General features: G+C 51.3%; 1 protein-coding gene across 3 annotated transcripts; it reads left to right on the forward strand.

Annotated features, from left to right (window-relative positions):
• The first annotated feature begins 5,881 nt into the window (after positions 1–5,881).
• TMEM125 (transmembrane protein 125) lies at positions 5,882–9,814 on the forward strand. Of its 3 annotated transcripts, none has more exons than XM_053575848.1 (3): positions 5,882–5,988; positions 7,322–7,475; positions 7,695–9,814. In XM_053575848.1, exon 3 carries the CDS (start codon positions 7,839–7,841, stop codon positions 8,496–8,498), a length of 660 nt encoding a protein of 219 aa, XP_053431823.1. In that variant the 5' UTR covers positions 5,882–5,988; positions 7,322–7,475; positions 7,695–7,838; the 3' UTR covers positions 8,499–9,814. The 3 variants fall into 3 exon arrangements, with proteins under 3 accessions (XP_053431823.1, XP_053431822.1, XP_053431824.1); XM_053575847.1 differs by having other exon boundaries at positions 7,338–7,475; XM_053575849.1 differs by lacking the exon at positions 7,322–7,475.
• Positions 9,815–12,530: the final 2,716 nt, after the last annotated feature.

Here is a 12,530-nt window from a genome sequence, read left to right on the forward strand (position 1 = left end):
CCAAGCCCTTCCTTCAGTGCCTTGCCCTGGACAGGAGCCCAAACAATACAGGCCAAGTGGTGGAGGGTGTAACAGTGTGACACCTGGAGAGTCTAAACCAGAACTTAAAGGAGCCAAAAACTCCCAAGCCAAGCTAAACTGAACCTAGCCTACACTGGCTGCCATCCAGCTGGTGAGGAAGATGAGGAAGTCCAGGCCAGGGAGAGCCCTACCCTTGCGGAACCTGGCACCTTGGCTAGCAGGCCAGCAGGGTGTTTTCTTAACTACACGGGGTGAACACAGCTGCTGGCTAGAAAGTCTAGGGCCAGAGGTACAACCTTGTTTACCTCTTTTTTTTTTTTTTTTTTTTTTTGATACGGAGCCTCAAGCTGTCACCCTGGGTAGAGTGCTGTGGCATCACAGCTTACAGCAACCTCCAACTCCTGGGCTCGAGCGATTCTCCTGCCTCCGCCTCCCAAGTAGCTGGGACCACAAGCACCTGCCACAATGCCTGGCTATTTTTTGGTTGTAGCCGTCATTGTTGTTTTGCAGGCCCAGGCTGGATTCAAACCCACCAGTTCAGGTGTATGTGGCTGGCACCTTAGCCGCTTGAACCACAGGCGCCGAGCCCCTTATTTATCGCTTTATGTTCTTATTTCAGTCCTACATCCACCTATTGGGTGGCATGGGTTCTTTGGCTGTTGCATCAAAAACCTCCCTCTCCCTTGTCTGTCCTGACTCCATGGGAGGCCAGAGGCACTCACCCCACTCCTGCCCCCACCTCCCTCACAAGGTTTCTTCAGCTAGTTGACCCCTCAGGGATGGCACAAGCCTGCAGTCATCTCCTTCTGCAGCAGCCACAGAGGTCCTGCTGGTCACCCAAGCAACTAGGCATTGGCACATGGACTGTTCTTTTGCTCTTCTGGTTGCAATCCACTGTTGATCTCAGAAGATTCATGTGACAGCTGGTTCCATTGGTGGTTGCTGGGCCACCCTGATGTAAGAGCCTCCAGAATTCCTCTCTCTGGACCCCAGACATCTATTGGACCTCTTCTTCTTCTAGAGTCTGGGCATCAGCTCAGTGTGAGCTCCCAGCTTAGCCTCCTCTGCCATTCTGTTCTCTCAGACCTGAAGATGCTGCAAGATGTTGTGGCATCACCATCCTGCTTCTTACATAAAACATGGGCCAGCCATTGCCAACCAGCTCGTCCCATGAAGGACCTAAGGGTGCCTAGTGGGCCAGGGAATATCTTCATGCCCAGGTAGGACCCCGTACAATCACTGCTCTGGATTTGCAGTGAGAAGTGAAAGGGAAGGCATCTGAGGACCAGGAGTGGGGTTCACTAGTCTTGAATTCCATTGAGGTGATCTCTCCTAGACCATTGGAGATTCAGGGGCCTGCTACACATGTGCAAGATGCAGCCAGACTCCCCTGAGCTGAGCTGGGCTGAGGAACAGAGTTATAAGGAAGTAACCTTGCTGTAGGCATCAGGCAGCACGAGAGACTAAGGTTACTTATTACCTTATTACTTATCACCTGACTGACAGTATGCAAGAACTTGTGTGCTCATTGAGTATGTGTCACATGGTAAGATTTAGCAGAAGCAATGAATGTGGACTAGTCCTCACTAAGTACCTACTGCGTGTATTTATACATTATCATAAGTGGGACTACAGGATTCTAGTTCTGTACATGGGAGCTCTGAGGGCCCATCTTCAGCTACAAGTAACAAAAACCAACTCCAGCCAGTTGAAGTAAGAAAGGAGAATTTATTATCTGGCTCTGGGGATGATATCTCACAGGATCTCATAGCAGAGATGCAACAGATCTCAGGAAAGACTTTAGCCAGGGCCTGGGACACTTCTGGAACCCCTCACCCTCTCCTATCCTTGCCCCTCTCTGCAGACCAGCTTTCTTTTGCCAGTTCAGCTGGCAGAAGGGTACCTTAGCACCTCTCATTAGTAGAAGCCCTCAAGCTGAAATGAAGTCTCTAGTCCAATTTTCAGAGAATCTTTTCAGCCTAGCTTGGGGTTCAGTCCGTCTAATCAACTATAGCCATAGTGGTGTGTCACAAAATATAATTCTGGTTGCTGGGGTGAGGATGGTTATTATGAGTGGACTGATACTCCAAAAGATGTCTGTCTTAGGCAACTGTCACTAAGCATGGTGGCGGGGGTGCCTGGGCCACTGAGGACCTGCAGGTACCCTGCACTTTGTGCCCACTCATCTCTGCCCTTGGGACAGCAGGGATGGCTTTTCTCTCCTCGTCCTGCATCTCCAGCATGTACACAACACCTGCTCCAGAGAAGGGACACAGGGAATGTATGCTAAATTAACTCTATTGTTTAATACCCCTCACCTATGTAGACTAAGTACTGTTGTCCCCATTTTACAAATGGAGAGGCTGAGACACATAGAGAGCAGGAAGTTTCCTTAAGGATGCACAGCGAGAGCTGAGACCTTGAACCTGTAAGATCATTTTAGTTCCAAAACCAGTCTTTCCACTATTCATTCAACAATTATTGAGCATATGCCAGGCATATTCTAGGAGCTGGGGACACACAATGAACAAACAAGACTCACTTTCCTTCATGAAGTGTACATTGTAGGGGACAAGACAGACATAATTCCAGATTGAGAGAAATATACAGCATATTAGAAAGGGCTAAGTGCTAAGGAAAAACATAAGGGAACAAAGGAAATAAAAGTGAGGTCAGGCTAGAAAATATTGAGGGAAGTTATGATTTTAGACAAAGTAGCCATGTCTCCCTGAGAGAGTGACATCTGAGAACATTTCTGAAGAAAGGGAGGGAGGAGCAATGTGAGGGAGAAGCATTCCAGGCAGAGGGGACAGACAGTGCAGAGGCTCCAAGACAGCGGGAGTGAAGCTAAGAGGGCCTTGGAGATAGCAGGAGGACGCCATTCATCTAAGGGAGGTGGGCAGCGCATGGTCTGCTCTACCTTCTAATGGGATCACTGGGCCACTGGATTGAGAATAGCCTGAAGTGGAACATGGCAGAAGCAAAGAGGTGTCGCGCAGCCTCTCCTATAGGTTCCACCCTTGCTATTCCCACCAACTGCCTTCTGATGCATCAGGGGCAGTTCATTCACACCTTCCACACTGTGCCCACACTGCCGCCTCCTCATGACCTTCATTGCCATCCATCTGAGCTACCCCAACAACCTCTGCTTTGGGGACAGAGTTCAACAGCCCTGAGAGGAGCCTGCCTTTCCACTTTAATTCCAAGGTAACAGCAGTGACCCAGAAGTAGAACAAAGGTTTGCCCAGTCAATGTTTAAACTGAGGAAGCTTTTAGGCTTTGTATCTCCTACCCGTAAAGTTCCCAGCAAACCCCCAAGGGAAGGGAAAAGGAGAGAAAAATCTCATGGGTCCTCTGTCCCAGCTCTGCCCAGGACGGCTGGTCTGACTGGGGGTGGACCCTCCTTGGGGCCAGAGGGTACATAAATGTCAAATGTGTACAAGAGGAGTCTGCAGCCATCAAGCCCTTCTGGGCCCTCTGCTCCACAGCTCCTCTGAGCCGAGCCCCTTTATTATAAGGGGATACCTTTTACATTGCTTTGCAAAGGTGAAGATGAAAGCCTGTAACACCCCACTCACCATTGTCCCCTCCCCAGTCCAGCCTGCCCTAACTTTTCTTGAGGGGAAGGACATCTTAGAGCTGTGCTGCCCTGTAAGGACACAGCCTCAAGCCAAATGTGGCAACTAAGCATGTTTGAAATGAGGCGCACCATAAGTATAAAGGTCATACTTGAACTTTCAAGACTTTGGTACCAAATAACAGTATAAAATAGCTCATTAATAACTTGTATATTCATGGGCAGCGCCTGTGGCTCAGTCGGTAAGGCGCTGGCCCCATATACGGAGGGTGGCAGGTTCAAACCCAGCCCTGGCTGAATTGCAACCAAAAAATAGCCGGGCGTTGTGGCGGGCGCCTATAGTTCCAGCTACTCGGGAAACTGAGGCAAGAGAATCACTTAAGCCCAGGAGTTGGAGGTTGCTGTGAGCTGTGTGATGCCACGGCACTCTACCCAGGGCCATAAAGTGAGACTCTGTCTCTACAAAAAAAATACAAAAAAACAAAAAAACCCAATAACTTGTATATTCACATGTATTTTGGAATTAAATAAAATATCTGAATTTTAATGTTTTACTTTTACTTGTTTCTTTTTAATTTTTTAATGTGGTCATTAGAAAAGTTTAAACTACAGTGTGACTCACACTGTATTTCTAGTGGACAGGACTGTTCTAGAGTTATGATGATCCCCTAATCAACTCCACAGAACAAGGAAAAGAGATGCAGTTATTTTGTGAACTGAAAATGTAAAGATAACTTTGGTTTTGTTTTTCTTTTCGATTTCATCTGCATCAGAAGAAGAGAGCAACAGGCATCATAAAGACCTAGGAATAAGAAATAGCCAACACCCACACCACCACCAGCCACCCTTTGCCAGTCTGGGTGTGTGAGGCCAGGTTTGCCTTTTAGGAACAGAGCCCCAGCTGTGTCCCTGTTACACTTTGGAGCCCTCCATGGGCACCTCACACAGTCCAAATGCCTCACACAGTCTCCTAGGTCCTGTACAACCTGAGCCAAGTTTGTCTCTCCAGCTTCATCTCAGATGCTGCCTGTTCAAAACCTCACATCTGTCAGTTCCTGCTTTCATTTCTTCAGCCAATTATTTGACAAATATTTATTGGTTTTCCCAACAAGCTGGCTACTGATGTCACAATGGTTAGCGAAACAGGCACTATTCCTACACTCACTAGGGACCATGTGTCTAATAGGGGGTGGACAGGAAGTAAAAACAATTAAGTACACTCCAGTAAAGGCAGTTGTGGGGGAAGCACAGCTGCTATGGGTACAGCAAAAAGGCCCCTAAACCAGCCTGCTGATCAGAGAGGGCTTCCTGGAGGTGGTGACATTTCAGTTGAACAATGTAAGGGTGGGGAGTGGTAAATATTCCAGGCAGAGGAACTCCTGAGTTCAAACACTGGAGGGCAGAGACTGCAGAACTGTATAAAGCTTACTCTCATTAGAGGGCAGAGTGCCAGTGGCAAATGTCTAACCTGGTGTGGATGACAAGAGCTCTATGAGCTTTGTGAAGGAGGGTGGCATTCATTCAAAAGTATCTTCTGGGATCTCCTGCTTCCCACCTGAAAGGCCTCCTTACCCCTCTTCCCTGTTTACTCAAACCCTGCCTCCCCTAGAAGGGGCTGGCCATGTGGATGATGCCTATCTGGGCTAGGCATTTGAGGCTTTGGAGGACAATGAGCAAGTGAGGGCTCCATCCCAAGACCAAGGGATGGAGGTACTGGGGCTGGGTTTGGGGATCAACTGGTGTTGCCATTGGGTTTGGGGGGCTGGTTCAGGAACAAGAGTCAAGTTTGGAGCCGAGGGCAGGTTTGGGGGTCTAGAACCTAAGTCTAGAATTTGGGTTGGAGTTAGAAGTTAGAACTGAGATTTCAAACCAGATTTGAGGTTATATTAGGAGCTGGGACTAAAACTGAATTTGGAAATGGAGGTGGGGAAGTAGGACTCAGATGGGCAGCAGGAACTGGGTCACTAATGGGAGATAAGGGTACCATGTAGTCAAGGTTTGGAACTGCAGCTGGAGTTAATGTGAGGTTCTGAGACTGCAGCTAAAGCTAAGCTGGGGTAGGAACTGGGGGTTGGGTCAGGGCCCAGGCTCTGGGACAGGCACACAACATTTCTCCTGCTGCCCAGGTCTGCCCTTGTGCTCCCAGCCCTCACAGCGGCAGGTAGAAGGCCCTCCCTTCCCAAGATTGCCTCTGACCAACAGAAGGAGCAGTGCCACGTCAGCCAATCGGCTCAGGCCCAGCCCTGGAAACAACACCTGTTAATCCCCCTCCCCCAGGCTCACCTGAGTGCAGGATAGGCAGGTGAAGCGTCTCCCCGGAAACACAGCTAGAGCGCCCCACCTGCCCGGTCCTGCCTGCTGTGATCGGATCCAGCACGTCCAGGCTTCTCGTGAGTGCCCCGCACTCCCCCACCTCTTTCTCCCCCACCTTCTCCCATGAGCTCTTCCCTGAGAACCTCCATCCCAGCCCCACCTAGCGCGCCGTCTCAGCACAACTGTGCAAGCATTTTCGGACCAGTGAAGTCAGAGCCCTCAAGAATGCTGAGCCTGACTCCGCAGCCCCGCCCACAGCACCTCCCCCATTTCCCTGGGGGGGCATCAGCACTGGCCTCGCCCCCTGGTGGGGAAGGGCAAGCCCTGCAGAGGGGTCTCCTGGAGGACAAATACCTCACCTGGGTGTGACCTGTGCTGCGCCACGTAGTCAGATTCCTGAAAGGATCCAGCACCTAAGTCCTATATCCTACCCTGAATTGGAAGGGTAACACTGAGCTCATTTATTCAAAAACCATGCTTTGAGCATCTATGCAGGCTCTAGGCTGTATTGAAATCCTGAAATGAAGGTGTCAAGTGGCTCAAACCTCTCCCAGCCAATTGTCCTTGTCTTCACTTTTCAGATAGGAAACTAAGGCTCCCAGATCCACCCCCTACGCCCTTCTTTGGCTCGCAGGGCTCTGTACTGACTGCTCCACATGCAGCACCAGTTGCAGGAGTCAGGCCTGCTTGCTTTGTCTCTTGCTGCAGCCTGGGGCTCCCAGGGGCCACAGCTGCTTCATTTTTGCCCAATCCGAGTTGTGCCGACTGTCCTGTAGAGGACAAGTTAAATGAGCCATTGCTGTCAGGTCCCTTGCCAAGTTCCCTCCAGTGGGAAGGACTGTTCCCTCACTCCACTTTAGGGAAACTATGGGGGAGAATGGCATGGTAGGAGTGGGTGGAGAAGAGAGGGGAGAGCAGGGGGAAGGGGGTGAGGAGGCAGGAGCAGTGGGAGGAAAGATGAGAACTGGATGGAGAAATGCCTGAGTTAGACTTCCTGGGTGGGAAGGGTCTGGGCGGGGTGGATTTTTAGCTGCGAGGAAGGAGGAGGAGTCCACTAGTGGCTGAGGTTTGTGTGCCTGAAGTGAGGAACCCAGGAAGGCATGATGGCATTGGGGTGTGATGACGAACTTGGGTTGAGACCTGTTGCATCAGGGGTGACTACGAGTCATCAAGGACATCAAGGTGACTAATGAGCCAGGAGGGACATCAGGTTGGAGAGAGACAGATTTGGAAACCAGCAGTTTTATAGTGCCAAAGTCAGTATGTGAGATTGGTCAAGATGTCAGGGGAGAGGGCTGTTAGGGTTCAATAGTGAACCAGAGAGGAAGAGGAGACAAAGCCCTGACAGAGGAAATTCAGGGCCACACTCTGGTTCCACAAGAGTTAAGTTGTAAGTCCCCTCCCTCACAGCTCCCCCCACCCCCAGGAACCAGTGGTGACAGCTTTGGCCATGTGAGTGAGATCCTGAATGAGGCTTTATCTCTGGCTGTTCATCGTCCCATCGTCCCATCGTCCACAGTGGCACCATCCGGGACAGGCACCTGGGAGATCCAGAGCCAGAGAGGTCAGAGGCTAGTGAAGGGGATTCCCCAAGGGGTCCTGGGGGCCTCAGTGGGGGCAGGAACTCTCCTGGGGATCGTGGGAGAGGCATTCCCAAAGGACAAAGCTGGGGAGGAGGTTTTCCCCAGGGTGGGGGGATTCCAGAGGTCATCCCCAAGACTCCGAGGTATGAGCAGAGTAACAGGCAGGCTGGGGAGATAAGACTGTGATCCTTCTGCTGCAGGTGATGGGAACCACGGCCTGGACTGCAAGAGGAACAGAAGTCTGGGCCTGTAACTGCCAAGCAGGTGGTCGGGGCACCAGGCCATGAACTGCATCCTCTGACCCTAACACTGTCCTTCTGCCCTGACTACTGCCTCAGCACACCATGTCTGAACCGGGGGCTCAAGCCCCAGGGACCCAGGGGCTGCCTGCCGATGTACTGGCAGAGCAAGTGGAGCTGTGGTGGTCCCAACAGCCACGGCGCTCGGCACTCTGCTTTGCCGTGGCCGTGGGCCTTGTGGCAGGCTGTGGGGCAGGCGGCGTGGTCCTACTGTCATCCACTAGCAGCCGCTCAGGCGAGTGGCGCTTAGCAACCGGCACCGTGCTCTGTCTGCTGGCCCTGCTGGTTCTGGTGAAGCAGCTGATGAGTTCAGCTGTGCAGGACATGAACTGCATACGTCAGGCCCACCATGTTGCGTTGCTGCGCAGTGGTGGGGGAGCTGATGCCCTTGTGGTGCTGCTCAGCGGCCTCGTGCTGCTGGTCACCGGCCTGACCCTGGCAGGGCTGGCCGCTGCCCCAGCCCCTGCTCAGCCCCTAGTTGCCATGCTCTCTGTGGGCATCACTCTGGCTGCCTTGGGCTCACTCTTGCTGCTGGGCTTACTGCTATATCAGGTGGGCGTGAGTGGATACTGTAACTCCATCTGTACAGCCACCCCCTCCACCCACAGTGGCCATGGTGGCAATGCCAGCATCTTCAGCATCTCAGGACAATTGTCTACTGGCCAGCATCAAGAGACCACATCCAGCATTGCCAACCTCATCTGACAGAGCCAGAGCCCTTCCTACCACCTGCTGCACCCCCAGAATTGCGTCAGGATGTATGTAGGTGGTGCATATGTGCATACATGAATGTGTGGGTGGTGCATATGTATGTGCATGTGTGTGCTGCATGGTGCCTGCCTACATAGATGGTGTGCTACTTGTGTGGTACATATGTACATGCATGTGTGTTCTGCATAGTGCATGCACGTGGTGCATGTGTGCATACATGTGTCTGCGTGACACATATGTGCAAGTATGTGTGCAAAGTGCATGCATGTGCAGGTGGTGTGGGCATGGTGCATTATGTGCATACATGCACAGACATTGAGTGTGTATATGTGCCCAGGGCTGTGTCAGCCCTCTGTAGGATTTCGTGATGCGTGATTAAGAGACTGTGTGGGCTTGGCACCAGCCACATATACCAGAGTTGGCGGGTTCGAATCCAGCCTGGACAACTACAATGACAACTACAACCAAAAAATAGCCGGGCGTTGTGGTGGCCACCTGTAGTCCCAGCTATTTGTGAGGCTGAGGCCGGAGAATCACTTAAGGTTGCTGTGAGCTGTGATGCTATGGCACCCAGGGCAACAGCTTGAGGCTCTGTCTCAAAAAAAAAAGACTGTGTGTTTCCACACATTCACACCATGGGAAGGTTAGCGTGTGCCTCTTGGAGTGGAGTATTTGTGTCCAAGGAACTGCCTGTGTCTGGGATCCCTAAAGATTTTGACTTCTATTTTCAGTACCCCTCAACCCTGTCTGGCAGCACCCACCAGCAGTTTCCACAGGGGTGACTGTTACCCACCCCAGAGACAGCAGCAGGGGCCCCTGATTGAGGAGAGTGACTGGAGGCAAAGTGGAAAGAAAAGGGACTCTGAAACAGAACAGATCTGGCATGGCCTCCCCCCTTGGACATTCACTGGGGCAAGTGACTTAGCGTCTGTAGCCTCAGTTGCTTGAGGTTCGAGATTGTGTTCATCAATGTGAGGATTAAATGTAAAATGTATGGAAGGACTGGATTCATGGCAGACGTGCAATAAAATAGTGGCTGCTTCTGTCTCACCATCTCACCTCAGAGACTCTCCCTTCCTGTGGACCTCATACCCCACCTGTCCAAAGTGAGCTCTTTCTTAGCCTTATAAACAGCACCATGAAGGTCTCGCCAGCCAGGCCAGGCACTGGAGGGAAGAGGGTCAAGTGGACGCTCAGCTTTGGGAAGGAGGTAGCTTTGCAGTCCCAGGGAAAGGGTGCTGGGGACCTGAGTCTTTTGCATTTGCTCACTTGCTGGTTCAGGATGAGCTATTAGAGCTGGTTTCTCTAGAGACTGCTCCTCCCTTATATTGTGTCCCTTCAGCTGATTCCCTGAGGGTGGCTCCCACCCCACCTCTGAAACCAGCACACCCTGCGTCAGTGCAGCCACTGCACCAGCTGGCCCGCTCCTGGGCTCCTGGGTTGGGCCAGGAAGAGTCACTTCCTGTTTGGAGTCGCTATGGAAGGGATCTCCCCTTCTGTGGTGTGCAGTTACATTTCCTGGGTGACAACAATAAACTCCCACTGGAAGCAGAGCTCCAGATCACTTTGTCATCAACTTCCTGCTTTGCAAAGTGCAGGCTGCATGAAGCCCCATGGAAGATACCCAGAGAGGCAGGGAAAGGAGACCTGCCTCCAAAGAAGTCTAGGGCTACAGAGGCTTTGATAAGAAAAAATTGCTGTCAAAGCAGGCAAGGTCAGGATGTCTCCTGGAGAAAACTGTAGGCAGAGGGCGAGGTCAAGGGTGTGGCAAGCTGAGGGAGGGAGCAGCCTGAGGAGAACTGGAGAGGACAGAATACCAAGTATAGGCCTCTCCCTGGGGGTTCCGTGCATCCCCTCAGGGTTGTCCCAGATGGCCACAGCAGCTGCACGGTCTCCACACCCAAGCCCAATAACAAATCACCATCTCCTCTGGCTCCCCTCAAACACCCTCCCCTGGTTATCTATATCTTTAAACTCACTACCTGGAAGGAACCCTCTGTCTCTGAATCATACAGTTGTTTCCTTACTATTTTTTTTCTTCTCCCTACATTTGCTATTTTCTTCTCTAAAATCCTCTGCCCCCAAGATCAGCCTAAAACTAAAATGAAAATACATCTTAAAACCTCTCTGTGGGCAGGGTGTGGTGGATCACACCCGTAATCCTAGCACTCCTGGAGACCAAGGCAGGTGGATTGCCTGAGCTCAGGAGTTCGAGTCCAGCCTGAGCAAGATCGAGACCCTATCTCTACTAACAATAGAAAAAAAACTGAGGCAGCAGAGAGAGAAGGAGGGAGAGGTGGGGAAAGGAAGAAAGAGAGGGAAGGAGGGAGGGGGTTGGGGCCTTGGTGTATGCCACACCTTTTGGGGACAAGACATGATTGCAAAAGGGACTTTGCCTAACAAATGCAATCAGTGTAACCTGGTTTATTGTACCCTCAATGAATCCCCAACAATAAAAAAAAAAGAAAAAAACTGAGGCAAGATGATCACTTGAGCCCCAGAACTTGAGGCTGCTGTGAGCTATGATGCCACAGCACTCTAGTCAGGGCACCAGAGTGAGACTCTGTCTCAAAAAAAAAAAAAAACCTCTCAGTGGCTCCCCACCTCAGACAACCCCGAGGTGCTGCACAGTGTCACCTCCAGACAAGGTGCCCATGGAACACCCAGGGAGAGGCCTGCACTTGGTGTTCTGTCCTTCTCTCCTGGTCTCCTCACTAGTCTCACTGTCCCCACAGATAACCCCATGAGCCATGAACTTGCCATGTCTCTCACTTCCCCACAGGTTCTGTTCTCTTTGCTTTCTTGTTCTTCTCCACATCATCTGGGGTGTCCCCCCAACCCTCTCCCTTTAAACTTGTGAGCTTCCTTCTTCTGTGCCCATAATACCCCACTGTGGCCTTCAATGTGCAGTTCTTTCTTTGGGTGCCCATCTCCCTGTTTAGGAGGGGAGCTCCTCGCATGGGGTTTGCATCTTGCTAGTCTGTGTGTCCCTGGTTACTAGCATGAGCCTCTGACGGAGTAGCTGCTTTGTTGGATAGAGGAAGAACTCTGGTATGGCCAGCTGGCAAGTGTGTACAAGAGCAGAGGGAAAGACGCCCTATAACTGGGGAGGGGAGGGAATTTGGACCACTACCACTGAGGCCCTGTGCCCTCTACCCCAGAAGTCCTCACTCTTCCTGGGTTCCCAAGTAGAATCTCTATGACCAACCCTGGGGCTATAGAGGACCACAGAAGGTCAGCTGCATAGGGAGAAATTCCTTTTCCTTTCATTAGAGACAAGGTTAGACTGTTTCACAATTCTCACTTTTTTTTTTTTTTTGAGACAGAGTCTCACTCTGTCACTCCGAGTGCCGTGGCATCATAGTTCACAGCCACCTCAAACTCTTGGGCTCAAGCGATCTTTCATGAGTCAGCCTCCAGAGTAGCTGGGACTACAGATGCCCACCAAAATGGCCAATTAGTTTTTTCTATTTTTAGTAGGAACAGGGTTTCACTCTTGCTCAGGCTGGTCTTGAAATCCTGAGCTCAAGCAATTCACCCACTTTGGCTTCCCAGAGTGCTAAGATTATAGGCATGAGCCAATGTGCCCAGCCTCATAATATTTCTTTTAAGAAACTAAAGGAGCGGCGGCGCCTGTGGCTCAGTGAGTAGGGTGCTGGCCCCACATGCCGAGGGTGGCAGGTTCAAACCCAGCTCCGGCCAAACTGCAACAAAAAAATAGCTGGGCGTTGTGGCGGTCACCTGTAGTCCCAGCTGCTGGGGAGGCTGAGGCAAGAGAATCGCGTAAGTCCAAGAGTTAGAGGTTGCTGTGAGCCGTGTGACGCCACAGCACACTACCCGAGGGCAGTACAGTGAGACTCTGTCTCTACAAAAAAAATGAGATTCTGTCTCAAAAAAGAAAAAAGAAACTAAAGAAGGGTGGCGCCTGTGGCTCAAGGAGTAGGGTGCCAGCCCCATATGCCAGGGGTGGTGGGTTCAAACCTGGCCCCAGCCAAAAACTGCAAAATAAATAAATAAATAAAATGT

Source organism: Nycticebus coucang, chromosome 22 (genome assembly GCF_027406575.1).
Source record: "Nycticebus coucang isolate mNycCou1 chromosome 22, mNycCou1.pri, whole genome shotgun sequence".
NCBI classification, from domain to species: domain Eukaryota; kingdom Metazoa; phylum Chordata; class Mammalia; order Primates; family Lorisidae; genus Nycticebus; species Nycticebus coucang.

Coding starts and splice junctions, on each gene's coding strand:
- TMEM125 (XM_053575848.1), top strand. CDS start 7,839: ATGTCTGAACCGGGGGCTCAAGCCCCAGGGACCCAGGGGCTGCCTGCC.